The sequence below is a fragment of the Catharus ustulatus genome, chromosome 11, assembly GCF_009819885.2.
Source record: "Catharus ustulatus isolate bCatUst1 chromosome 11, bCatUst1.pri.v2, whole genome shotgun sequence".
NCBI lineage: Eukaryota > Metazoa > Chordata > Aves > Passeriformes > Turdidae > Catharus > Catharus ustulatus.
In genome coordinates, this window is record NC_046231.1 from 16,959,625 (window position 1) to 16,987,268 (window position 27,644).

Consider the following 27,644-nt stretch of genomic DNA (forward strand, 5'->3'; position numbering starts at 1 on the left):
TCTCTGATGACCAGTGACAGGATTCCAGGGAATGGCATGAAGCTCTGTCAAGGGAGGTTTAATCAGGAAAAGGTTTTTCATCCAGTGAGGGCACTGGAGCAGGCTCCTCAGAGCAGTGTCCACAGCACCAAGCCTGACAGAGCTCAAGAAGTGTTTGGAAGACACACTCGGGCACCTGGTGGAATTCTTGGGGTGTCCTGCATGGGGCTGGGAGTTGGACTCGTGGAGACCCTAAAAGGCTCTCCCCAATCAGAGACATAAGAGTCTTCTTTCATAGCAACCCCTGTTCTGTTCTCTGGTCAGGCCGTGCCCCCTCTCCCTGTCCCTCAGTCTTTGGTCACTCCCACCCTGTTTCCCCGTTGGCCCCCTGCCCTAATCCCACCCTTGTGACACCCCCATGTCTCCTGGTAATTGGTCTCTGATGCTTCTTCCCCCGCCCTGCTCATCCCATGTGCTTAACCCAGACCCTCAGATCAGGCCTTTGCTCTGAACCCTAGCCTATATACGAATGTGTGGCAGGAATAAATATCTCTGTGACACCCCTGCAAAGGCCCTTCCTGCTGCTTTACCTGCTATCACCCCAAGCAACACCCAGATGGCAGCAGACTCTGATCTTGTGGATCCTTTCCAACTCAGGGTGTTTCCATGATTCAGTGTCTGTGTAAGTTACTGCATGCATTTTAACTTGCCACTGTCTAAATCTGTAGTAGTGTCACACTTAGGACTGACATTGATGTCAGCCAGCACCGAGGTGCAGCTCTTTATACCTTGGAAGGGAGCAAGTCCCCTGAACCTGCCTGTGGCTTGGTCTTACTTTCTTCAACCTTTCAGCTTTCCTGGTGGTTCCATCATGGATGAAACTGTGGCTGAGTACATCCGAAGAACTGTGCTAAAAATGCCGAGGGATGAAATCAAAATGATGCTGCAAAAATGGGGCTTTCTCTCTGAAGCACAACTGCAGACTCTAAATTTCCACCAGCAAAAGGACAACATTTCTCAAGAAGTTGTTCAACTCTGTGAGGTAAATCCTCTGCTTCAAAAAATGTCAGTGACATATAGGATGCATGAGAAGCATAATGAAAAAACTTGAAACAGTAATCTTTGGCCACAACACAGCCTCAAATGGCACTTAGTAGTCTGGAAAATGTAAAGCTGAGTGGGTAACACCATTGATTTTGTCTGATCTATAGGATCTGTGTAGAACAGACCTATACTAAGTATGCAAATCTATGTTTTGAGCTCTAAGTTACATGTGGTAGATAAAAGCACAATATGTTAAACCTTTAAAAAATGTGAGTATTTCTAAATTGTAAAATTAAGGCATTGATTGAGATGTCCACTCATTACAAAGGCTTGATTTAAAGCTATTTAGTATGGGTAATGATCGCACTAGTTCATATCTTTCAGAGTTTTAATGTTGTTGTATTTCTTTTCACTTTCCTTAGCCAGAATCTGTAACAAATTGTGTCATGCAGTTTCTCAAAAACCTTCTAATGCTGTGGAGCATAAACAAGCAATAACCAACATGTTAAAACTCCTGACAGTGAAATACTAGTTGAAACAGTGAACAGTGAAATACTGTTGCATTGTCATAAATACTCATTAACTTTCTTTCTAATTCTTTGTACATCACACTGTAAGGATTGTATTCCTCTTGCTGCCTCTGCAGAGGAACATTTAATCCTTGCTGAAATAGTTTTTGTTATTGATTTCTCAAAACCTGGGACCGGGTGTGGTGCCTTTGAAACAGAGTGTACAACATGCTGTGGGCTTCAAGGCCATGTCCCTTAAACTACCAATAATGAGATTATTTTTCACTTGATAAGCAGTGGGATCAGGCTTTCTGGACCTGTAGCTCACCATGCACTCTTGTTCTTTCTAGGAAAATTCTGCAGGCATAAAGCAAGCAGCAGCTTTAGACATAATTTGTAAGTAAACAGTGGATTTAAATTACATTTATTTTTTCTAATAAGTTCATAATGCCCCTAATTACATAGTGATCGCTCTTGTGGGGTGGAGATGCATTTGGGGTAAGCACATCACATTTTAGATGAATCTTATTGGATGTGACCTCTTTTACAAAAAGCTCAAGATCAACAAAAGTATTTAACTCCTAACTCAAATATCAATTCACAACTTGATTAGACAATAGTTTAAATCTCAAGATTTTTTTCTAACAGTCTACATGTCTTATATTGAGCAGTGTAGGTAAAACCCTTCCTTAAACACTGAACCCCAGGGATGCCCTTTATTAGGTGCTCACCAAATTACAAAAGTACTTTACATCTCTTCTAATAAAAAAAAAAAATTGCTTTTATTATTGCTATGAGTGGTAGCTTAAGAATGTTAATACATTATATTGCATTATCAGATGTAATACTTTTTAAAGTAACCTGCCTATAAAAGTATTGTGAAATTCTTTGTTCCTTAATTCCTGTTTGATATACATTGTTATTGAGCAACTCCTATTTTTTCTTAGACAACCACATCTACCAAAACAAAAGAATGTGGAGTGTTTACCAGATGAAAAAATCAGGTAAAATATCTTTTGTTGCTGTAATTCCACAATTCTCAGCAACTTAGTGCTGTGCTGCCTCATATCCTACATTTTAACCACAAATGTAGTCTCCTCTGGATTTTCTCTGTGGAGAGATTTTTAACATGTTCCTGCAGCCTACTAGGGATTTTTCAGTGGAGATTATCTTTAATGTTTTCAGAATACTTTCCACTAACTTCTCAAGCAATTATTACACCTTAGTAATTAAACTAATTCAATATTAATCTTTACTCTGTATAGCAATAATAAGTGCCAGAATTAAATACAGCTTTTAGTATAAGGTTATGCAACTTCAACTTTTTCTGTTTAATTTTGTTTCAGCAAAACTAAAAAATCTCTAAACTACTTTTTGTACCCATAAATCTTATTTCTGGTTGGGTTTTTTTTGTCTTAATAACAGGAGAAGAAGAGGAATATTTTGACATAGCAGATTTCAAAAAGAAGTTTAAAGGAAGAATTCGGTCAGCCTTGAAAAATGTAAGAATAAATCTATTCTAAATTTGCTTTGTGGCTCTGGTGTCAATATGTTGTTTTCATAAATGTTCCTTATAGTTTGAGTCAAGAATTAAATGGAATTATTCATTTGGGAATGATAGGGACTGCATGTGAAATAGGAAAAATGTATTGCATGTCAGTTTTAGCAAATTCACAATTATGCTGGAAGGAAATAAAATGTAAGTTTGTCTTAAAATGTGACTGGCTTCAAGAAAGGCAGCATGCTGGTGGGTTTTTATCAAATCTTTGTCCAATTTGCAGTAGCCTTTAGTTGCTTTAGCTCACCAGCTTCATTTGGACAAGGGAATAGAAAATGCCTCTGGCTGATCAGCTGTGTCACTGCCTGACACCCAGGGGTATCCCACTCACAACAGGAGAGGGCAACAAATCCAAATCATACTCACAGCCCATCAGCTGCTGTTCACATCACTCCCTTTTAAGGTTTTGGAATCTTTTGGGGGTTTTGTTGTTGGTGGGTTTTTTTAAAGTCTACCTACATGAGTCGAGGTAAAAAGAAGTACACAAGGAGCAAATCAACAAGAATAGAAAAGGGGATGTTCAGACTTTTGATTGTGTATTCTTGAGCAGTAATAAATATTACAAGTTGATCAAAGGTTTAGTTTCTCCAAAAATGGGCATATTGGAATTATTGCCACTAGCCCTCCATCCAAACAGACATCTTTGTGTTGTTTTCCCCAAAAAAGAGATCAGTGCTTTTATAATAAGCTATTTTCTATTTTTAACCTGCAGAAAAAAATGTATATTGACAGGAAGAAAAGCAATATTAGAATTTGAAAGGTGATTCTTCTTTTTATCCCAGCTTGTGAGGTTATTGTTTTTGTGTGGAAATTTTATTTAAATACAATCCTTACAACACTTAGTGGGGTTTTTTCTTTTTCAAGCAGTGGTACTAAATTATGTTTGGGTCTCGTAAACAGAGATGTTAAGAGATAAGACAATCTTTATGGATACCTAAATGTGTTGGTAAATCAAAACTTTTCTTTTTCTATCAGGTCACCATCACCTTTAAGGAATATGAGGATAATGCAATCTGGATTAGAGTTGCCTGGGGAACACCACATAAAAAACCAAACCAGTACAAACCCAGCTATGTTGTGTACCATTCACAGACTCCCTATGTCTTCATCTCTGCCTCAGTGCTGAAGAGCAACTTGCCTCTACTGTGTCAGGTACAGAATAAAACTGCTCAGACCCTGATTTCCCCACAGTCATATAGAGCTATAATTGGGTTAGCTTTTAAGAGGATTGGTAAAGATACCTCACTTAACATAATTTGCTAAACTACGGTGGTTTTTTTCTCCTTAGCTCATGATAAAAATGGGGCAACCCCCAAATCTTTGGTGCATTGTGAATAAATTCATTTTATTCTGTTTACTGATCCTGAATTTAATTTCTTATCCAAGTCATGGACAGTATTCCATTAAATTGTCTCTTCGAGAGTTGAAGACTATTAGATCAACACTGTTAAGGTATGGGACTTAGCTTATTAATACTGTGAATGCTTTTAAATATTAACCTGAGCTGTATAACAATCGCTGCAACATTTTCTCATATATGAAAATCCTAGTTAAAGGGCAGATGCTTACCTTGAAACAAAAACACCACAATGTCTAGAGATGCTATGTTTCTTACATATTACAAACACAGTGATGATTAAGACTGCTGTTAAAACAATTTCAATTTTTATTTAAAGGCCCTGATTGTTGCCTCCAATTACCGTGACATCCGTGAAATGGAGCTTCGAAGTCATTCTTTAAACTCCCTTAAAGATATTGTGTTTAAAAGATATAGCCAGGTGAGCCACTTCACAAGTAAATCCTAAGATAAGTCTTGCTTTTTGTTTCAGGCCTAGTTCTCACCCCCTAGCAAGGGGGAAAATTCACCTTTTCCAAGAGACCATCAAGTTAAAATAATATTGAACTACTGAGGTCGACAGCCTTTCATGAAGGTAACATTGCAATGGGGATGAAATTATTTAGTATCCCACGTACTCTCTATTATTGTAATTCCTGATGGCTAAACTCAGACTAAAAGTTATATGAACAATTCACTCCTAACCTTTTTTAGCATCCTTTCATTAGGCTTCCTAAAGCCATCAGTTGAAGGCTGTTGGAATGGGTGCTTAGTCTGCTCATCCAGGTAAAATTTGTAAATAGGGAAATGTTCACAAATATCCTAAGACAGGCATTCTTTTTCAAAATTAGGTTGGCTTCCAGACTTCTAATAACAGTCAAAATTTGGAAGATCATTCTTCCAGAATGAGAAATAAAAGGAAATATATTAAAGTATTTTTCAGCTAGACATTCTAAAAGTATAACTGAACTAAAATATTTTTTCCTCTCTCTCTCCATTTAGAACTTCCAAACTTACTCTCCAAAACCTGTGCAAGGATGGAATGTAGAAGCAGAAAATGGTTTGTATATTTGAAATATAAAGCCAGTTTAAACGTCATTCCTGCTGGCTTGTGAAAAGAGATTGATGAAAGGGAATGTACATATGCTCCACTCCCATTATATAATCCAGCCCTGGTGCCTTAATACTGGCTGGCAATGGGAGAGGTCAGTATTTCCCATGAGTGGCACTGGACAAGGAAACCAGATCCACTCAATGCCCAGCATCTCACATTAGCTTGTGTTTTTCTCTTGGTAAGAACTGAAAATATAAATAATATAGAGACAACTACCTTATCCAAAAAAAAGAGTGCAATGAATTCATGAAAACTATTATATACAAATTTTCATTGGGATAATCTGATCAGAAAACCAGTATTACAGAAGCTGACAACCTTGTCTTTGTGTTTTCTTTTCCCTTGCAGCAGATAGAAGGATAGTTCATGAAAACAGAAGTGTGAAAGAAAGAATCCACAGACTGAACCAGGAAAGTTTTGGTTGTGGTCCCCAACCAAAACTCGAATTTGCACAATACAGGGTAGGAAAAGCAACCAATTTGATTTGGGGTTCTAATTTTAGTGTAATGATAGTTAGATTAAATTTCAAATTTAAGAAATATTATGGGGCTTTTTAAATTTTAGGGAGGACATTTTAAATAAATGAGTTAAAGATCTCTGTAAGAAATAGAGTGAAATTTGGTCAGAGTTTTAGATCACGTTTCAGTCTTTCAGCCTTGTGAACTCAGCATTTCAACCTGTTTTTGTAATAGACTGGACTTAGACTAGCAGTGCATTGGAGCATGAGGAATCAGGATTATTTTAAGTACATGCAAATCTTATGCTGTGTATGACATCATAACTGACTTCTTGATGATGCAGAGGTTTTATTGCATGAACAGATAAATTGAAAATTCTAAGAAATATTTAATGATTTACAGTATTACTGAACAAGCTGCCTCTTGCTTTCAGCAGAAAACTCTGCCACACGGTGGCACCCTCAGATTTTACTACAACATTGCTCCAGCTGGAATTATGTTGTCATTACAAATTGGAAACAGTACTATTTAAATGTTTACATGTAATAACATATAAATAAAAATATATTCATTGCTTATACTCACTGGTTAAATTTTGTGTTAACAGCTTGACACGATGTTTAAAAGTGATCCTAAAATGGATGTTTTGGATAAAAAAGAACCATTCAGATGTTTGGTCAAGTTTTCTAGTCCACATCTTTTAGAATCACTGAAATCCTTAGCACCACTAGGTAAGTGTTCCAACTCTGTAAAATTGAGGGAAATTCCAGAGTTTTACATATTTTTGTCATCTTACATCTGCTTGTATCTTGCATAAGGAAACAACTTCATGACGCAGTGGAATAAAAAATGTTACCACTTTAAAAACTTATGTCTAAATACCAAACAATTTATTCTTAGAATTACTGGTTTGTACATGGATATTCAAGCTGTGGTTTGTTTTAGTGGTTTAGGTTTTTTTTCAGTTTTGCTAACAGTTATGAAAGGTAAATAATAGTTGAGTATAGCTGCAATTATTTCTCTCTCTCTCTCTCTCCCCCCAGGTATGGCTGATGCACCACTTTCACCACTCCTTACATGCATAACACATAAAGCTAGAAATTATTTTAAAATTAGAGAGAAAAAAGAAAGCTTTGTAAGCCCTTAATTTAAAACTGATTCATAGAGAATTATGCAACTTATTTATTACTGGTATTAATCTAAATCATCATAAGCTTTCAAAAATAGCTTATGCTTTTAAGTTTTCTCCAAATTATGGCTCATTAATTATTTTTCCACAGTTGTCTTCTACAGAAGTTAGCCTTAACTAACAAAAAAAAGCTAGTTGCAAATTTAAACAGAGACTGTGGTTATTTTAAATTTAATTGTGATGAATGCTTTTAACTGTACTTTTAATAGTATTTGTGAAGTCAATAAAGACACAATAATAGCTGTAGCTATTCAGTTTGCTATCATAGCTGTAGGTGGCTGCAATACTCCTTTCATATTTTGGACAGAACACCTGCCCTGTTTGGACCAGGGGAAACAGTCCCATTCACATGGTGGGGCTCCCTGGCTGCAGCTCAGGCATGTTTTTATCTAAGTAGATGAATTGTATTCTGAGACTGTTTCAGGACATGGGAGAGAAGGGACTTTTGGGATATAGATGTCAGTGAGAAGCTTCCATCCAGCTTTAGGAAGTATTAATTCAGTTTCCAAAGTCTTTCTCACCAAGGGCAACAGCCAGTAACAAATACTTGAAAATCTGCCTGTTGCTATTAATGTTGCCTTATGAGATTTTATGTTGGAAGAATACATTGGAAGAGGCAATATTTTCTTTTGAGGAAGATATGTTTTAGAATATCTCAATATTTGATCCTTCTGAAATCCTTGCCCATTGCTACTGTTTTTTTTGCTTGGGGACGATGATTATGATGTCAACATGGCAACAGTCACTAATGCTTTGCATTGGAGTTCTTTACAGTTGGTAAGCATTGGTAATTGTATAGATATTTCCCACTTTGTTTTTTGAGATTGATTTGATCTGAAGATTCATTTAAAATGTAAAAGTTTTTATTTTTAATTCTGTTATCTGGATTATTTTGTGTGTACTTGATGTATGTAGAATTACAATATACTTTCAATATCTCAGTGTGCAGAAGCAGTTGTATTTTCAGAGGTTGTAGGGCATGTTTTTTAGACTGTAAATTAAGTCTTCTCATAAAAGTTTGTTTGGCCTGACTTGAAAATGTTACTTATCATATACTGATTTTTGGTTTGTTTTGGTTTTCAGCACCTCTATAACTCATACATGAAAAGAGATTTGGGACTATCTGCAAGTGGTATGGATTTTAGGAATTCCACCTGTGTGATTTAAATGTTGATTTGACAAAATACTTAACATAATGTTAGGATTCTGGAAGAATTCCAGGTTTGGTGTGATAGACATTAAGAGTTGGCTCTTAACATGTCACCATACTTCCAGGATTCAGATCCATTAAGATTCCAGCATGCATTTAGCTCTGTGCAACTTGTTCTTCATAATGTGCTTTCCCAAATAACCTAAATGCCTGAGATGGCAGTGATTTACCATAAAGTTCCCAAGTGCTCTAGAACACAGTGAGTGCCTGGCCTACTGCCTCTTGTTTCTGGGAAAGACAGTCTGCATCCCCCTTTTAACATCCCCTGTTTGGTATCTCTGATTTTCAGAGATGTTTTATCTCTAACCTTCTGTAAGCAGGGATATTCCAGGAACTGCACAGCATTTCCAGGCAAGGAGGTGAGCATTTATTAACTTGTCAGGAAACATCTGCAACTTTGGGGTTCCTTCTTGCCGAGCAGGTGTCCCCATCGAGGAGGTGAGGAGAAGGTAAGGCAAAGGGGCAGTGTGGAGACCAGTCTTGTCTTCCCCATTCCAGTTGGTCTCTTCCAGCAAGTTGGAAGATTGGGGTTGGAACAAAAGATGTTTTAAGGTCCCTTTCAATGCAAACTATTCTGTGCTGACCCCAAGCAGCAGAACACCTGCAGCTGAGGGCAGAGGGGCTGCAGGAGGAGCACACATCCTGGGGATACACCTATGGCATAACTCTTACCAATAAATGGTGTTCATCTCTTCCCTTAACCTGACCAGCTGTAGGGGAAAAATCTGTGCATTGTGTTGGTGAATCCAGTATCAGGAAATAATGGAATATTCTGAGTTGGAAAGGGACCCACAAGTCAAATCCCAACCTGTGACTAAGAATGTTTTCCAGATGCTCCTGGAGTGCTGTCAGGCTGCTGCTGTGGCCACTTCCCAGGGGAGCCTTGTCTTATATTCGACTACACTCTGGGTGAAGAACCTTTTCCTAATACCCAGCCTCACTGTCCCGCCAGAGCTGGGCCATTCCCTCGTGTCCCGGCACTGATCAGTCAGTGCCTGCCTCTCCACTTTCCGCTGCAGCACGATAACCGCAGCCCCCGAGCCGTGCAGCGGAGCCGCCCGAGCGGTGTGCAGGGGTGGGGGCCGTGCCCGGGCCGCCACTCGCCGCTCCCCCCGCGTGTCCCGGTGCTCCCGGTGCGCGGTGTGCGCGCTTTGTGCCGCGGGAGCGCGCACGGGCCCGCGCTCGGCCGCACCGCTCGCAGCCGCCGCCGCGGGGCGCTGGCGGGCGGGGGCGGGGCCGCGCCACGTGCCTCATGAATATTCAGCGCCCCCGCCGCCGATTGGCCGCCGCCCCCGGAAGCGGAGCGGGGCCCGAGCAGCTGACAGCAACATGGCGGCGGCGGCCGGGCGGCGTGGCGGGGGCTTGGGGCGGCCCCCCGCGCCCGTGAGGGACGTGCCGCCCGCCGGGGAGCTGGTACGGCCCTCGGTGACAGAGCTGTCCCAAGTGCGGACCAACATCCTGTGCACCGTGCCCGGCTGCGGGAAGGTGCTGCCCAACAGCCCGGCCCTCAACATGCACCTCAGCAAGGCGCACCCGCTCCAGGTACCGCCGTGAGGCCGGGCCGGCCCCGCCGCCCCGTCCCGCTCGGCCCCTCCCCGTGGTTGCGGGGCTCTGCCGTGGCGCAGCGCCGTGTTCCGCCCCGGGGCCTGCGGCCGGCTCGGGTCCGGGGCCGGGGGGCGGCTGCGGTGTTGGCTGTGCTGGGGTTTGGTTCGTAGTGAGACTGAGCGGGGGCGTGATTCCTCACCCTGAGAAGAATTGGGATTCTTCCGAGAGATTCTGAGACAATTGGGATTGTTCAGCCTAGAAAAGGGGGTGTTGTGGGGTGACCTAATTGAGGCCTTCTAGTACCTGAAGGGAACTCGCAGGAAGGATGGGGACAAGAGTCTGGAGTGGCAGGACAAGGGCAGTGGGTTCAAATGAAAGAGAGTAGGTTTAGGTTGGGTATTAGGAAGAAGTTCTGCAGTGTGAGGGTGGGAAGGCCCTGGCACAGATTCTCCACCGAAGCTGTGGCTGCCCCATCTCTGGAAATGTCCAAGGCCAGGTTGGACGGGCTTGGAGCAGCCTGGGATGGTGGAAGGTGACCCTGCCCATGGCATGGGGATGGAACAAGATGGTGTTCAAGGTCCCCGTCCAACCCAAACCATTCTGTGATTCCGGATGGGAATAATGAAGTGTTTGTCATTGTCTCTTGTTTAAATATCCCTTTGTGAAAGGTCCCTGCAGGTCCATGTATAAATACACAAGTCTGTGTGGGGATGGGCTGACCAGTTGTGTTGAGGATTCCTCTAAAATTACTTACAGAAATAACCAATTTTGCACATTTTTGTAAACATACCACGGTAGCTAAGAGTTCTTTGGGACTCAGCTTCTGTTGTTTTACTTGCTTATCACCAATCTTTCTGCAGTAAGACTTTAAAGCCCCACTTGTGAGGTGCTGTGCAAACATGCAGCATTTCCTAACCTTATCAGCTGGCAAACCATCTCCATCCCAACACCGAGGGCTGTTATGCTGGGGTTTTGTTTGGTTTTTTTTAAATGTCTGAGCTAAAAAAACCCAGCAAAACAGATGGATGCCATTTTGGAAACAAGCCCTCATTTCCATAATACTCCTGAGCTAAGCATGTGCTAGGGGGGAGGAGAACCACAGTTCAGCAGGCACACATTGAGAGTGGGCCTTTTGGAGAGATATCTTTGTTTTTCCCAAAATCATAATGCCAAGTGTGCAAGGACAAATTGTATTCCTGGAAAACTTCAAGTGCAGCATTCATAGCTGCATTCTGAAAGTGCAGCGTCAGTGGGTGAACAATAAACATCCCTGTTTTGTGAAATGGCTCCAGAGAGAGTCAAGTGTGGGTCACACGTGCTCGTTGGTGAGGAACAAAAGCAAACACTGTCAAGTTTACTTGCTGTCTCCTGTCTCTGGGATGGTTTAATTTCATTTCCTATATGCACAACTACTTTACTGTGTGTCAGGTGTTAGATCTCACATGTTGGTGTGGGGGGAGGTACAGCAGAAGTTCAAAGTGTTCTTTCAGGTCAGCAGAGTAATTTTGGTTGTGAGCTGATGCTCTGAGCGTGCACTGCCGCTGGTGAGTTACAAAATTTAGGGTACAATGGGTGAGGAAATGCTGCTTTCTCACCCAACTTGATATTAGCCACCAGTGCCTTGTAGAATTACAGCATACTCCATGCACCTAATTACTGAATCTTGAGATAGCTTGGAATAAATACTGAAAAGTGGATGGATGCAGATTTTCAGAAACTTCTTGATTTGTTTCAAGGGCATTGTAATTGAGACTAAAATACTGTTGAGGCTTAAGAGAGGTTAAATATTTTAATCTTAGTATTATTCCCTTTTAAGAGGTAGCTGATTCCCCAGATAAAAAGAATTTAGTAGATTGCATTTATTAGTGAAATAGAAAATTAGTGGAGAGGCAACTTTGCAAATGAGATGGTAAGAAGCTGTTGGGGAAGGAGAGAACATAGTACTCCTGAAGAGAAAGGAGAATGAGTTGGTTGATTTTCATTAATAAAAGTAGCACCAGTAGGATGTTTTGGTACCAAAACCCATGAGGGATTGCGGTGGCAAAGGAAGGACATTTACATGGAGATTAGCCTGTAAAAACAGACTCAAGTGCAGCAGTACATTTTAGTCTTGTGAAGTGCGAACAGTTTGATCAGCTCTGATTTGTAACAGAAATAATCTGAGGTGGGAAACACTTGCAAAACAATTTGGTCGTACACAAATGAGCATTTATGGTAAAGCTGCTGTGAGAAGGACAATCCTAAAATATGGCAGGGGGATATTCTATGTCAGTAGGATAAGAATCTGATTCAAATAAGTTTAAATAAACCCAGAAGATGTGTAGAAAATAACTGCTAAGGGTGATGAATGGCAAGTGTTTCTGACAAAGGGAAATTAGAAGAATTTGGCTTGTTTGGCCTAAAAAAGGAAGATAAAAAGTGTCGATATATAAATTTTTATTTATGGGCTTCTTGACAGAGGAAAAAAATGAGAGCAGATGATAAAAATAGACACTTAATATGACTTGAAATTTTTATTTTAATGTTTTGGTCTTTTTTCTGTATTATTTTATGGGAAGAAGGGAAACTACTTCTATGTACTTTAAGATGAATCTAGAAGAGTTCATGTAAAGGAGAGGATTCTGTGGGTTCCTTTGATAACAGAGAGGCTGTAGCCAGTGTGAGCTGAAAAAGATAGCATCCCCTTGGGGTATGTTACTCAAATACTGCACTACCACAATAATAATAAGAATAAATGCATTTCTTTCCATGTCCTATTTAGTAAAGAAATGACTGAGCTTCTGCTGCAAACCCCCCCATGTTTTATATAGTTGACTACAGTCTACTGCAACATAATTTAAAATTAATCCTTTGGAGTAAGCCTTTCTGGGGCAGCAAAGCAAGACGTCACTAAGTTCACCTTGACTAAGTCTGTAGCAAGGACTGTTAATTCTGTTTTCTGAGTTGTTGTCACAAGCCACGTCAATGTTCCTTACAGTGCAAGTGTCTGCATTGGGAGAAATTTGTTGGACCAATATCTACCAATAATTTTGGTGGGTGAATGTTGTAGAAACATGGGACATAAGATCAGATAGGTAAGGAAGGGAGCTGTGAGGATGTCTGAAACAGGACTGGCCAGGTGGGCTTTGAGAAGATGCAAGATTAGAGTCTGGAGGACTTGAGATAAGTCAAAACAATATTACTGTCCATATACAGTATCTTGTATGTGTAGAGTATCTCTCAGCTTGTCACAACTAATGCGTTGTGGTCTCTAAAGGCTATGTTCCAGCTGGTAAAAAAGCATCTTACTGGTGTCTCTAAAGCTTTTAAACCCTTGGTATTATTCTATACCTTAGTATTTCAGTAGTTATAAATAATTTTACTGTGGTCTACCTGTTAAGTGGCTGACATGGTTCCCATATTGCCCTGTTAGTTGTTGGGTTCTGATGTTAAATATAATACACTTAATAACCTTTATTTAGGAATAAATAACCCTAATTGCTTGTTACTCAGCTTATTGGTATCATCTGCAGTGGGAGAGGCCAAGCATAGCTTTGACTTAGAGACAGATCATCTTTTCTCCTGAGGACTTTGACATGTGATGAAAATGTTTTCTGTGAAGTCAGGGTTAAAAAGTGGAATTGGGGCTGGAACAGCTAGATTTCTTTGTGTCATGTTCCTGTTTAGGGCAGTGGCTCTGGGAAGTACAATAGTCACAGTGATGATTTAGCAGAGATAGAACAGGCCTGTTTATGAATGGGCTGTCCACAGGGAAAACTGCTGTGCATAAAGGTACTTGGAAGGTTAGAATGTTACATGAAAACTCCCTTTTTAGAGACTTATTCCAGGTTTTCTAGGTGTGGTGGTTGATCATTTTGGTCAAGAGGCTCTAAATGTTGCTTGAGTCTGGTATGTCATTAATAAAAATGAACTTGTGGCAATGTCAGCAAGTAGTAGTGTGTGGAAATATAACTGAAATATTGCTTGAAGGGATTACATTTTACAAAGTATCTTAGCTTAAGAGATGATTTGAGAGAAAACAAAATCATTGAAATATCCCCCTCCCCAGCTTCCTGAGGTGTAAATGAGGACTTCAAAAGCAAGGCATGAGTGGCTGAGGACAGCATTGTTGGGTTGTGAGTAACTGCAGGTGGGTAAGAAGTGGGGGTGTGAGCAGTGAAGCCCTTTGGGCCCTGGCAGCTGAGGTACATGCTTTGTTTGCTTCATACTGGGAGGAGACTGTTGTGCTTTGTACATTCTCTGTGTTTGGTGTAACCTGTGTAAACACAACCAGCTGGAGATCTGCCCAGAGAGGTAGTTAGGGAGTGTCTGGTGTGAAATCAGCCTTCCACTACTGACTGTGCTCGCTGTCTTCATGCTAAGGAAAATCAGGTGCAGAATTCAAACAGGGCATGGTCCCATTTCTTACCTGAAAAATAATCTTGGGGATGCCACCATGGACTACAGTAACTCTGTAACTCCAGACTCTAGAGACTGTTTGGCCTCTGATTCAGTCTCAGGATGGAAGTAGCTCACAGCTACTCTGAGCATCAGATTTTAAATAGTTCACTTTTTTTGCTTATATACAGATGCCTGATGCTTCCACTGAGACCCTTTCAGATAGGGTATGTCTAGAGGTATATGTCTTGTCTGGTTTCCATGCCTGTATCCTCAGTAGGAAGGGGTTCTATGTGGTTGAACAATCTGCACAGTGTCCTTCTTATGTGTAGTTATGAGGTCATCTTTGAGCAAGTTGTATTGCTTTCTTCTGTGTGTTTGTGAGGGTCAGTGAGATAGCTCCCATGGAAAGCCTGGATAGATTGGTCATTTAGTGTTTGGAGAGTCAGAATTAGCATACCAGTTGTTTCATAGACTTCAGTGAAATTTGGTTTATTATCTAAATCAAGTGTCAGAGCATACTTGGCATTTTTCATTTTATTACAAGTAAACTCTGAATAGTGCTAACAGTGCTTCCAGTATCAAGGAAGTGTTGTGTTTCAGTGACTAATCTTAATGGAGCTTCACATACTGTGCTGCTAACAAGTAAAACCACATTGAATCAGCAGTCAGGGTAGTATCTGTATGGACTTTTTTTTTTTTTTTGCTCAAATAACAGGAAACATGGGACAGGAGTGTCTTGGTAAAAGTAAATAGTAGAGTACCACTACTCCATAGAGCTTGTTGTAATTGCACCTGGTAATTTTGATGGGATCTTTGCAAAGTGGCATCCACACAGGGAAAAAACTCCCTTTGAACTTTCAAATAGGAAAGTGCCTCCAACTCATTGAGATGTGTAAACTCAATGAGGCATAGTTGATGTGTATTCTGAATATTGTCTTGAATATGCAGACTTGTAGAATTGTCAACTTCTCAACTGGTTCTTTTTCAGGATGGAAAACTTAATGCACCAATAAGGAAGGGTTTGAAAACTTCACAGAAATTCTACTGCTGTCCTATTGAAGGCTGCCCTAGAGGACCAAACAGACCATTTTCCCAATTTTCTCTTGTAAAACAGGTATTCCTGTTTCCTGAAGTATTTCACACTGATTTAGTCTTGTCTCTACTCCAAGTGTGCACTTTTGCATATGGATATGAGCATAATCTCTCAGCACATAGGCAGGAATTAGAGAACTGTATGCAGCAGCTCCAAGTGCACATGTGATTCATGAGTTTGCATGTTTGCATGTTGATATTAGAAGACTTGAGCCTTCTGATCAGACAGATGTCATGTTCTTCTAAACTAGATCAGAGCCTCTCCCCACAAATTCAATAGATGGAGTAAGATTAAAGAGGTGGGGGGGGAAAGTCACAGTAGCAACTGATGAAGGTTTAAACTGTGGCTGATGCTTTTAACTGCTTTTTCAAGTGGTCAAGGTTTAAGAGCTTTTCTCTGCTTTGGTATCAAAATGCATTTGTTTTCTAGTTAACCTGTTTAAGAAAACATACAAGATTTGTTTCTGCATTAGTGAGCACCAAGAGCACTGTGCTGCAGTTGGTTACCTGTGCTGAGACGGGGACCCTGTAGGAGCTGAGTGGCAAGCCCTTGGTGCCATAAATGAGAAGGAGAAATTCTGATGTTTGTTCTGGTGTTGACCTGCACAACTTAAGATTGTTTGCTCAGTTGTAGATCTTCAGGAGTGTGCACATGTTGCAGCATAGACTTACTGTGCTCTTGTGGCAAGGTTGATCTATAGATTTATTGATGTCCACAGGAAACCTTCAATGGCATTAGAATAGGTAAATGTTTATCTGTGTTTTTAAGATGCTTGTAGCATCAGCAGATTTGCAAACTTCGTGTTCTCTCTATTGACTTCTTTAAACTTATTTGTAGTAACGCTTTAAAAAAACAATTAATGCCACACTTCAGCGCTACTTAGCAACTAAAAAATTGCAGATATTTTCTCCCCTAACCATGATTTTCTTTTTTCAATCTTCACTGAAAGCTAATGTTTACTTTCCCTTGTGTATTCTAGCACTTTATGAAAATGCATGCTGAAAAGAAGCACAAATGTGATAAATGTAGTAACTCCTATGGCACAGAATGGTATTTGAAACGGCATATAGAGGTCTGTGGCAAGACTTTCCAGTGTACTTGTGGGTGCCCTTATGCCAGCAGAACAGCATTACTGTCTCACATTTACAGAACTGGCCATGAAATTCCTGCAGAACACAGGTAAAAGTGGAGCAGTGAAGTAATGATACATTCATCATTAAGTCCTGTGTGTCTCATGTGCTGCCTTTTTGTCTCCTTTTTGTTGATTAAATAGGATCATGTTGTTTTAGCTGAAAAGCAGTTTGCAGTTTCTTTGTTGCTTTTAGGAGTTTCTGTTTTGTTGAAGGCAGTGGTGATCGTCTAATCAGTAAGATCTGGTTTCCCTACATAGAAAACAAAAAGTACTGATGACACTGCAGTGCTTGGCATAAATGCTGGTGGTTCTTGTTGCATCTGCTTTTACAGTTCTGTGAGAGTAGAGATGATTTGGAAATGTTTATAACTGGTAACTGAGGTGTGGAATGTAGTTCAGGTTATTTCTTGTACAGTCTAGTCATTGTTGCAATTGTTGGTGGATGTATTTTTTACCACCTCTCTCTGCATGTTTAGATTTATAGTTTTAATATGTACATATATTTAATAAAGGGCAATCTACTTTCTGAGGCCTAGCCTGTCTTTGAGGTTCAGCTGCTGCAAAATTTAAGTTTTGTGTGAAGAATTTGTATCTTCCATTTCCATGAGACACCATTACCTGTACATATATTTTAAGAGCTTTGTACCTTCAATGCTCAGTCTGAGTCAGTGTCAAAATAACATATTAAAAATCTTCAAATCAGAGTGTTTAATGTACAGTGGGGAAGAAATTATATAAACTTGCACATCCATTTGGAAATAGGTCTCCATAAGGGGTAGTGTTTATTCTTTCTTAAAATGAGAGAACAAGGAATGACATTTAACAAAATTGAACTTCATGGAGTCTATTTATGTTTTGATCTGGATTAATTGTCTTCTCATATCCAACCTCATCTGTGACTTCAGTTTGTATTTGCAATGCAGTGACTCAAAAGAACGGAAGGCAGATGTTCTGTGTTTGAAAGAAGTATAAATTATTGATCTCCTGTTCACAGGGATCCTCCTAGTAAGAAAAGGAAAATGGAGTCCTCCGTACATAATCAGCAGCTGGCAGAGAAAGCAAATGAAGCATTCAGCAATACACACAGTACTGCTCCTGGCACTCAGGAACTGGAGTCCTCTGAAGTGAAAGTAGTGGCCTCTCTTGAAGGCTCCTGCAGTTCTAATTTCACGAACCAAATGCAGCCAAAATGTGCACCAAAGATGCTTTTACCCAAGCCCAAGGTGGCTTTGGTTAAAGTTCCAGTAATGCAGGTTGCTCACTTGCCTGTGTATGTATCTGCAACAGACTCTTCTGTCAAACCTGCTGTAGTGGCTGTTGATAATCAAGGTTCAGTTGTAAGTACTGTTCATTTATTGCCTCAATCTATAGGAATTCTGATTCCAGCCCTGGAGGCAGAAACACTTGTATTTAAAGACAGTATGCCTGTTTCAAAAGTGACAGCTTCTGGTGATCGTGAACCAGTAAGTACTGGTGTGCAAGTTGAATTGGACAAGGTTACATCAAATAACACAGGGCAAGAGCTGGGGAATGTTTGTCACAAGAGCAAAATTTCTTCAATAAATATACAGACTGACTTATCTTATATCTCACAGAGCTTTGTACCAGCTGCAGCCTGGACTCCTAATTCTTCTGTGTCCTCTTGTTCTCAGACAGATCTGTCATTCAGTTCCCAGGTTTCACTACCCATCAGTGTACAGACACAGACACTGCTGCCTGCTTCCAAACTGACTTCATCCATCGCTGCTCAGACTGATGCTTTCAGTCAGGGCTGTTTCCCAACGTGTGGCATTTCCAGAGAGACTCAAACCAGTAGGACACAAGACTGTATTGATGGAAGGGTACAGATGGACCAGGCTGTAATGTGCAGTGACATTTTTGACAATGTTCCTTCATCATATAATGTATCTACTCACATTGACCTTCCAGAAAACAATTTAATGCCTGCAAATATAGATCAAACTTTGCTGCAAAGAAGTAGTTGCAAGAGCCTGAATCAGGATGCGGTTAAGTCTGAATCCCTTATCAGCTTCAATACACAGACTAATATTCTTCCACCTCAAAATACAACAGATAATCAAACCCAGACAATGGACCTGCTAAGTGATCTGGAAAACATCTTTTCAGGAAACATGTCTGGCCAGACACTGGATAATCGTGGCCTTTTGTCTGAGACAAGTTCTAATGCTGACACGCATCTTCCGTCTGGCCCATCACAGAGCACAGGGATAGACTTCGACATTGAAGAGTTCTTTTCAGCATCCAACATCCAAACTCAGACTGAAGAGAGTGAGCTTGGTACCCTGAACTCTGAGCCAGTTTTGGAGTCACTGGACATTGAAACTCAGACTGATTTCTTATTTTCAGATAGTGCCACCCAATCATATAATTGCCGAGGCAATTCTAACTTCTTAGGTTTGGAGATGTTTGACACACAGACACAGACAGACTTGAATTTCTTTTTGGACAGTACTACCCATCTGCCTTTAGGAAGTATTCTGAAACAGTCCAGTTTCTCAATGAGCACTGACTCATCTGATACAGAAACCCAGACAGAAGTATATATGGCTACTAAAAATACACCTACTCAGAATATCGAAAGCAAAGTCCAGCTCAGTAGTGCTGAGACACAGACTATGGATAGCTGCTTTGAGAACCTGGGGAGTTTATTCCTTACCAGCAACGAAACACAGACAGCAATGGATGACTTCCTTCTGGCTGACTTAGCCTGGAATACAATGGAGTCCCAGTTCAGTTCAGTAGAAACACAGACCTGTGAAGAGCTGTGCTCCTTGTTCCAGAGCTCTGACAAGCCCAGCCACTGAGTGCTACGTAATATAACTGTTTCCTGTGGTTTGAATTTAACTTATTGGGGTGGGAGAGATGGCTTTACCAATTGATCCACTTAGCATTATTGAATGTACTTGTCATGAGCAGTTGACCTAAGAGACTTTTCATGCTGAAGGTACTCTATGAATATGTAACTTCACATAAACAATGTGTGTATAAATAGAGGGGAAAGGGGGGGGCTGTAACATGTTAATGTACATTTGAACCTTAAAAAATTATGTGGTGCCTATGTTTTTTTCCTCAAACTTCTTTATGAAGCTGTTACTGCTTTCATCTAAGTGGAAGAACTTTTAAAGTTGTTCTCTATATCTCTCTCTATTCCTGGCTTACATGCAGGGTTCCAATGTGCTGGACCAAAACCCTGACCTGTTCAATTGAGATGCTTCCCTGAACTTACGGGGGAGGATTCTATTAGTGTAAGCTACTTCTGTTTACTTTTTTTAGTAGCTTGTATTTTAAATCCGGCATGAACATAATCAGCCGTATTGTCTTCTTTTACTTTATGCCTTCACAGCTCTTTCTTCTGCATAAGCTGACATTTTCCAAATACCTGTCCAACACACTAGATACATAAGAGATTCTTGAATTGTTGAAAATATTTATTATTAAAAATGTGTGTAGAAAGCAGTATTTTTTTTTTTGCCCTGAGTGGCACCAATGCTCTTTGAAGGTAGGAAAAGAACTTGGAATTTGTAATTGTAGGGAAAATTAGTTTAGCTAGTGTAATAAATGGGACTAACATTTTTAGAGTCTTCAGAAGGGATTTGCTTAAATTATTTCTGTCTGTAAGATGCAAATGTTACAATGTGTGTGCCTCAGAGACTGGAATCATTTGGTTTTGCTGAAATTCTCCTAGCTTTATTGAGATACGAGCTGAGAAATGTTACAGTGGTTTACTACCTTAAAGAGAAATCTTTAAAAATGGGATATTAAATTCCTTAAAACACTCACCTTGACTTCTGTTTTTGGACTTCCTGCTTCCAAAAACAATTGGAATCCATACAGCAGAGCTGGGAGATCAGCTCACAGAAGCCCTTCCAGAACAGCTCTGTCTGCTTTTGCACTTTGATCTGCAGCCCTCAGTTCCTGCAGCTTTCACAGTTTCCCTGAATATAGTCAAACTGATTTTTCAGAGAAGAAGCATATGACCTCTTGACACCTTTGGGTTTTTTTTTTTTTAGTGTTTAGGTTCCCTTCATGCCACTGTTTGCAGTATTTTTCATTTATATTAAGCCAGTTGTGAATGTATGTTGGAATTTGGCCTTAAGTAATTTTTATCTCTTACTATAATATCTGTGAAATGTAGGTCTCTGGTTTTGTACTGGACAGGTTTTAGTTTCTGTAACTTTAAAGGAAAACTATGTCAAATTCCTGGGCCTGTAATAGACTTTACTCCTCCATTGTTAGAGGAGAGGTATTGGCTGCATTTCTGTGCAGCCCAGCAGCAAATGTATGTCCAAGCCTTAGGTTTTGAGAACTCCCTATGCTTTGTGCTGCATATTCTCAATTTAAGGATGTGGGAGTGAAGTTACTCATCCATTGCAGCCAGCTTGTTTTTGTTGCAGATGAGCAATACCTTTTTTTTTTCCTTTTCTTTCTCTTTTCCTAATACTCTTTATATTGTCATGGTGAGTGTCTCTGCCTTTACTGAAATAATCTCTTTAGATTAATCCTGAAACTCATATGTCCCTTCTGAAACCCCATCTGTGTTGCCTGTTTGATTTTTCAACATTTCTAGGTATGATTTCAGACATTTCCAGTCTTGCTGAAGAAACTGCAGAACGGAATCTTGCAGTTCCTCAGGAGAAAGTAACAGCTGTGGGGAATGCCCCCAGGTTTCACAGTGTCTCTAGAGTTCTCATCTGAAGGGTGGGATATATTTAAGAAAGGAAGGCCTCACTTGTAATTTTTTTTCTTGTGAAGATACGACTGACTCATATTTACCTGCCTACTTTGAAATTGAGAGATAGATAAAGAACAAAACCAGGTTAATTCATTCTATTGCAATATCTTTCTAGTAATGTTGCAACTTCATATTTTAAAGTGTTTTTCCTTCTCCTTTCTTCCCCTGGCTGGAATCCCAGAGAACACTTCTTCATACACTGATTTCTGTGTTTCCCATATGCAAGCTGTGATGTGAAAGAGAGGCAGTTACTATAAACCTGGTTTGGAAAAAAGGGTGTTTTCCACAGCTATAGAAGCTATTCATTACCTCTGAATTTAAAAAGTCAGTCTTTACTCTGCAAGGGAAAGAATCTTGGGTGCTGAGGAGCAGAATTACTGGAGGGTTTGAATTGTAGATGAGTGAGGTTTAAAGTTGAAACTAAATTAGAGTGATGATTGTCATGTTACTGTGTAAGCCAAAGCTCTTAGCATCAGGGACTGTCAGGAAAAGATCCAAAAGTTTGTGTGGATGAAATCATATAATGTAATTATTACCCAGTTATTGTACTTTGTAATTAAAAGTATTTCTGACCTTTGTGTGTTTTATTAGAACATGCAAATCACAATCCTTTCCATTCCATTGGTTTAAAACAGTTTGGACTTTAATTTGTGAACACAGTACTACAACATGAAGTCATTTATTGAAAGTGCAGTATTAAGAAACGTATTAATTGTCTGCACTGTCTTTGGAAAGACAAAATTAACTCCTGACCAAAATTAACGTCTTCACTAATTTGGTTCTTCATAAATTGTTCATAAAAATGAAAAACAGGTTTGGATCATGTATGTCTGGCATACGTCACTCACTTTGGATTTATTAATTTTTTTCTGAAAATGTGGAGACTGCAGCCAGACTTCATAGTTAGGTGAATCCCACACAAAAATTCATGAAACCTGATCTGAAACACTATTGCTGAATATTAGGAATTCTTCACATTTAAACAAATTCTTGAAAAAGGCTGATTTTCCATTTTTGCCTTTGTTGTAAAATAAACTTCAGACACAACTATTTCTGGGTAGAACTGAAATGATCCTTATCTCCCTTTTTCTGCAGTTTGTCTCTGATTTGATTTTCAAGGCACTGTATTGTAAGTATTGGTCAGCAGTGACTTGCTATCTTACTCTTTTTTATATCCTCTTGCCATTAGAGCTGCTATACAGAAATTAACATCACATTCTCTGTAGCCTCTTAGCCCAATTTTTTTATCTGGAAGTGATACTAATGTTACATGTACTTACCCTTTGTGTTTCCTGCTTAATTCTGTTAAGCTGTGATTGCTGGATCTTGATCTGGATGCCTGTGTAACACTATTATAAAATTGAATTAGTACTTTAGTAGTTTCATTTGTGCTTTTCTTTAATATATAAAGAGTTGAACAAAGGAAACAGCAGGTTTGGGACTTGCATTCTCTGAGAGCATAAGCTGAAAAATGAAAGGTCTGTCTTGTTGCCTTCCATATTTGTCAGAATGCTAAGTTTGTCTGACAGTAGATGTTTTTTCCTTTTACAGCTTTTTTTGTGTCTATTTCTGCTAATACACCTGTGAATACTTTCTGCTGTGGGTAGGGTGGGAGTTCTCCCCAAAACTTTGTGTTGGCCTAAAAGAATTGGTAGTTTTAAGTCAGAGTTTGCTAATGCTAGGTATTCTTAGTTATGTGAAGCTGCTTGCGTCTAGAAAATTCTCACTTCCAAAGGATATGAAAGCATTAAAAAATGTACATATACTTGCAGCTGTAAATTGGACAGCTGCAAAAGAAACCTTGTGAAACCTCATTTAGTTTTGAACAACTTGATCAGTGTCTGTACCTTAATGTATGTAACTAACTCCTTAGAAATTTTTATTTCAAGGCATAATACACAGTTTCTTTCTGTTGGAAACAAGAGGCTGGATTTCCCTGTTCATTATATGTACCCCAGTTTTGTAGGGGCAACAGAACAAAGAACTGGTGGCTGCCTTCTGCTTGTTCTAAATCCTTATGCTGCTAAGATGTGAATTGATTTTTTTGTGAGGCTGGGTAGAAACGTAAGAGTTGTCAGGATTGGGGGTTTAAGGGGCTAGAGGGGGTTTAATATCCTTTTAAATGTAGTGAATCTTACTAGAACTGATACTGAATCAACATAGTGTGCTCAACTTGCAAAAGAACATGTTCCTGAAATGGCAGCTCAGAGGTGAACCAAATGTACTTGCCTTTAACATTAAGGTTGTACAACTTCCTTTGCTTTAATATATTTCTGACATATGCTGATTTTTTAAATCTTCACGTGTACCATTGACTGTTCAAAATACATTCACACCAAATTGTTGGTATTGTTCTGGGCCTTGCAAGCTTTTTCATTCCTGTTTGGTTTAAGGTGCTGCTATGCTTGTGTCCTGGTGGGATGGGCCTCCTGTAACCAGGCTGCCATTGATGACAGGAACACTGTGAGGATATGGCTGTTTAATGGTAGCAAACCATGGTGCAATCATGCATCTTCTGTTTCTTTTGTTGTTGTTTTTTAAGAGTTGATGTGAACTTAAATGTGTGCAAGAAGGACTTGCTGCTTTGAACACGACTGAATTCTCTTGTTTCAAGTGCCATTGCTATGCAATGAACAGAACTCAGTGCTCCGCCTCACAGTCAGGGTGAGGGAATGTTTGTGTTTGTGTGTGTGACTCTTCACTGAAAATGTAACTGGACAGCCTGAAACGGTGCAAACTCCTCAAGGACCTACCCAGTTAAATAGCAGAAGTCCCTTTACTTGTTACCATTTTTCATATGCTTTACAGTACCTTCAACAACTAGCAATGGCATATAATAGATGACTTGTGGTGATGTCAGCTCTACATTTTGCAACATCCAGTGCTTTACATGTTTCAAGCACCTGCATGCAGAGCTGGATTGACAGTACCTCTATCTACAGACATTTGCAAGTACATCTGGGATAAAGCTAGATATGAAAGATGGCCATATCTTTACAGCTTAAAGATTTCAACATCTGATTACAATCTCATTTAAATTTGTAATTATTTGGAATGAATGAGTAATAAATCTCATGGGTGAGTCTTTCCCAAAGCGTGTGTGAATTCATCTCAGCAAGGCTGAGAAATGTCCTTAAAATATTTTTCTTTTCATTACTAGTGGTATTTTTTTATTTAGTGGACAAACCTAGTTTTCAAAAGAGACTCATGTTTAATTCTTGCTATTTAAGCCAGTAAGCTTGCAGTGACCAGACAAAATCAAGCATTCATTTCTTAGACCTATTTTATAAGTGACAGTCCCAAAGAAGGAATGTTGTCCTAGTAACTGTGAAGCTTGTAATTACATTATTGCATGCAGAGAAAACCTTGTGCCAAAATACTGTTTCATATTTCCCTCTGTTGGAAACTGAAGTGTTACACAAAGCTACTAGTAAGTTATTCACAAGTATTGAAATGTTTTGTTCACAAATGAAGCACTTATTCAGTCCTGTAAATTATACATATTTTGGAATAAAGTTAACTTCAATCATTTTTTGCCTTCTGTTTTAATGGCCATGACCTCTGCCTGCAGAGGCCTGGGTGGGGGATCCAGTGCCTATTGGCAAGTACCACCCGTTGCTTCTGAACATCTTGGTTTTATTTTGTAAAATCTCTACCAACTCAAAAGTTTTCAAAATGTATCTTACTGTGTTCTTGATCTTTGGAGGTGCAAAAAGGTTCTCTGTCTCAAACCTCTCCTCAGCACATGCAAAATGTCATCTTTACCTTGAAAACCTCTGCAGTTCCAGCTCTGTGACAGATGCCTCACCTCTACAACACTCTCAGGACATGGCTCCTTTGCTTTCTTCCTCAGCCTTACCATCCACCCCTTCTGTAGCTTTTAAGACCTCTGGTGTCATAACACCAAGTAGAAATTCAGCTGTATTATAATGGTTGGTTTTCAAAGTATCCTATTCTCTCTAACACCTTATGATTTTGTAATGTATTTTATATAACTGAGAGAACATTTTTGCTATTGTAAATATTTAAAAACCTCCAAACCCTAGAGTAGCTTGGTTTGAGTATGTCTCATACTCTGTCCTTTTTCTTCCTATACAGTTCCCATGCTTAGTGATGGTCCCACCATTTTCTGTTAGTTGGAGGATATGAAATGCTGATTTCTGTTGTTACCTCTTAAGCCTTGCATGAGTGGTTCAGAGGAGGTGAAATGAGCAGAAGCCTCGTGACTGAAGGTTCATCTGCACTGTTCCTTCAGCTGTAGTCCTGAATGAAACATTCCCTGATGGGCAGCAGGAGGCTGCTGTGTTCAGCCCTGTCACAGTCCCAGGTAAGCATCTCCAAAAGCAGCATTCAGGTATTTCCAGAGGGGAAAGGGAGGTATTCAGGGGAGGGAGGATGTCATACATATCTAGAAAGTAAATTCCTGTTCAGAGGGTTAAAAATCATTGAATGGTCAGATGTGCAAGATCCTTCTGGGAGTAACAGACATATTCCCATCGTGGGGATGGTTCTGCTCTAGATGAGGCTGTTACTTCAGGCTTTTCATCATTCACAAAAGATTTGACTTACGGGCAAAAGTCAGGTATTTTGACAGACTGCACCTCTGGAAACTTTACAAATGGTAGACAGTCCAAAAGGCAGGAAAACCAACTCTTGATTGAGTACAGACTGAGAAGAAAGTGGCTGTTCAGAGGTAGGGAAGAACCATCTATTTGCAACTACTGTATTTTCAAACTACTTTCTTCCCTGCTGTTGCTGAGAATTTTGCTGGCAGTGAAAGTGTTCCTGACTGGTTTGGGTTTAGTTCCTGAATTTCCTTCACTTGAAGAAATTGCATGCTGGCAAGCTGATTGTTTTCCATCAGAACAATGCCATTAGAGGCTGATTTTCTTTCTGGCTCCAGGATTTGACAGTGAATCAGTCCTTTGGATGTTTGGACCTAAAACAATAGGAGAAAAATGTTGATTTAACTTTCAGGTGTTCCATCATTGCATTTTTACATTGTTATCAGCAATTCACTTGTTTTGTTTTGGCACCTTGGATGGAGGAAGCACTTCTGGCTGATCCAGCCTGTAACTTTATTTCCTTTCCTTGAACAGGAATGGTGTTGTTCTTGAGAGAACACAAAAACAAGAAGTTGCAGTTTCCTCTGCTGGAAGAACCTAGTGTGTTCAAAAGCACATAACTTGATTAATCTTATGATGGCTGAAGTGTTGTGTATTTGTTTCTTTATATTCTAGGTTACAGCTTTTCTGGCTTTCTGCTACAGGTCTTGTAGAATAATCTGTGGGTGTGGTGTATGTTCTTATATCAGGTTGTAGCAAAACCTAATCTGTCTGATTTGACAGTTTCAAAAAACACAGCAAAACTCTTACCTGGCATGAAACACTGGAAAACATGGAAATAATGTTTATAGTTTTCTTGGGACTTTTTTTTTTAATGTAGTCTTAAAAAACTGTTTGTCTGCAATGGCTGAAGCTTATAATTAGTGTAACAAACTTTGACTTTACTTTTAATTGGTAATGCATTAATTTTTCAGCTTTCTCACTGAAGCAGAATTATTTTCACTTATCTGAATGGAAGAAATCTCCTTCTGGTCTTTGAAAAATGTTTCTAGTTTTACAGCTAGAGAGAGATAGATGTTTGCATTTTTCATTTTCTATTTAGTGGAAAATGAAACTGATGCAAATATATATTAATTTCTTGGGGCTATTTCTGAAGGGTGCTTGCACATCCTATTTGTGAAGGATGCTTGTTTTGTAGAGGTTGCATTTTATACCTAAATATGGAAAACAGATTAGAAAGTATTTTTCCATAGGGAGAAAGGTGCAAAGAAGGGACCTAACCGTGAAAAATAAAAAAAAAGCGTGCAACAAGCTTATTTTTGGGTCTATAAAGGCATGAACTAGTGCTACTGAGACCATCTGCAGTTGATAGAAAGCCCTGTGGTTATTTTATGAAGACTGAGTCACAAGGACTCTTAGCAGAAGATGGGATCTGGGGACATCCCTAAGTGCATTTTTTCAGACACTTGTGTGAAGAGCTGTGTTAAAAGTTCTAGGACTAAGGAGTCCCAGACCTGCTTGCTGTTACTTATTCTTGTTAAGAAAATTCAGTCCTTCTAAAAAGTGCAGAATTATTTATATAAGAAAAAAAAGTGCTCTTTATAATTTTCTCCATAAATGTGATTTTTCTAGGGTATTTTTTTTCTTTTTCAGTGTCTTAACTGGGCTGGGGTTTTTTTTGCTGCCTCCAAAAGTCTTAAGCCACTCAAGAGTCAACAGACAGGTAATGCTTCATTACTCAAATTGTGTGTGAGCTTCATCCATACTCTTAAGGCAGAT

At 39.6% G+C, this 27,644-nt stretch overlaps 2 protein-coding genes across 7 annotated transcripts; both read left to right on the forward strand.

Moving 5' to 3' along the window:
• Window positions 1–525: 525 nt before the first annotated feature.
• On the forward strand, window positions 526–7,239 carry CENPN (centromere protein N). 2 transcript variants are annotated; one of them, XM_033069867.1, is made up of 11 exons: window positions 526–661; window positions 832–1,021; window positions 1,883–1,928; window positions 2,480–2,536; window positions 2,958–3,034; window positions 4,066–4,242; window positions 4,767–4,868; window positions 5,429–5,486; window positions 5,889–6,001; window positions 6,606–6,729; window positions 7,042–7,239. In XM_033069867.1, the coding sequence occupies exons 2-11, from the start codon at window positions 851–853 to the stop codon at window positions 7,143–7,145; spliced, it is 1,029 nt and encodes a 342-aa protein (XP_032925758.1). In that variant the 5' UTR covers window positions 526–661; window positions 832–850; the 3' UTR covers window positions 7,146–7,239. The 2 variants fall into 2 exon arrangements, with proteins under 2 accessions (XP_032925758.1, XP_032925757.1); XM_033069866.1 differs by having other exon boundaries at window positions 526–1,021.
• Window positions 7,240–9,710: 2,471 nt separating this feature from the next.
• Window positions 9,711–26,380, forward strand: ATMIN (ATM interactor). 5 transcript variants are annotated; one of them, XR_004418987.2, is made up of 6 exons: window positions 9,711–9,939; window positions 15,311–15,436; window positions 16,395–16,594; window positions 17,542–19,813; window positions 22,396–22,429; window positions 25,399–26,380. XR_004418987.2 is itself a non-coding variant. In XM_033069359.2 (5 exons), the coding sequence occupies exons 1-4, from the start codon at window positions 9,727–9,729 to the stop codon at window positions 19,370–19,372; spliced, it is 2,370 nt and encodes a 789-aa protein (XP_032925250.1). In that variant the 5' UTR covers window positions 9,711–9,726; the 3' UTR covers window positions 19,373–19,379; window positions 19,734–24,829. The 5 variants fall into 5 exon arrangements, 3 of the variants coding, with proteins under 3 accessions (XP_032925250.1, XP_032925251.1, XP_032925249.1); XR_004418986.2 differs by lacking the exon at window positions 25,399–26,380 and having other exon boundaries at window positions 22,396–24,829; XM_033069359.2 differs by lacking the exon at window positions 25,399–26,380 and having other exon boundaries at window positions 17,542–19,379; window positions 19,734–24,829.
• Window positions 26,381–27,644: the final 1,264 nt, after the last annotated feature.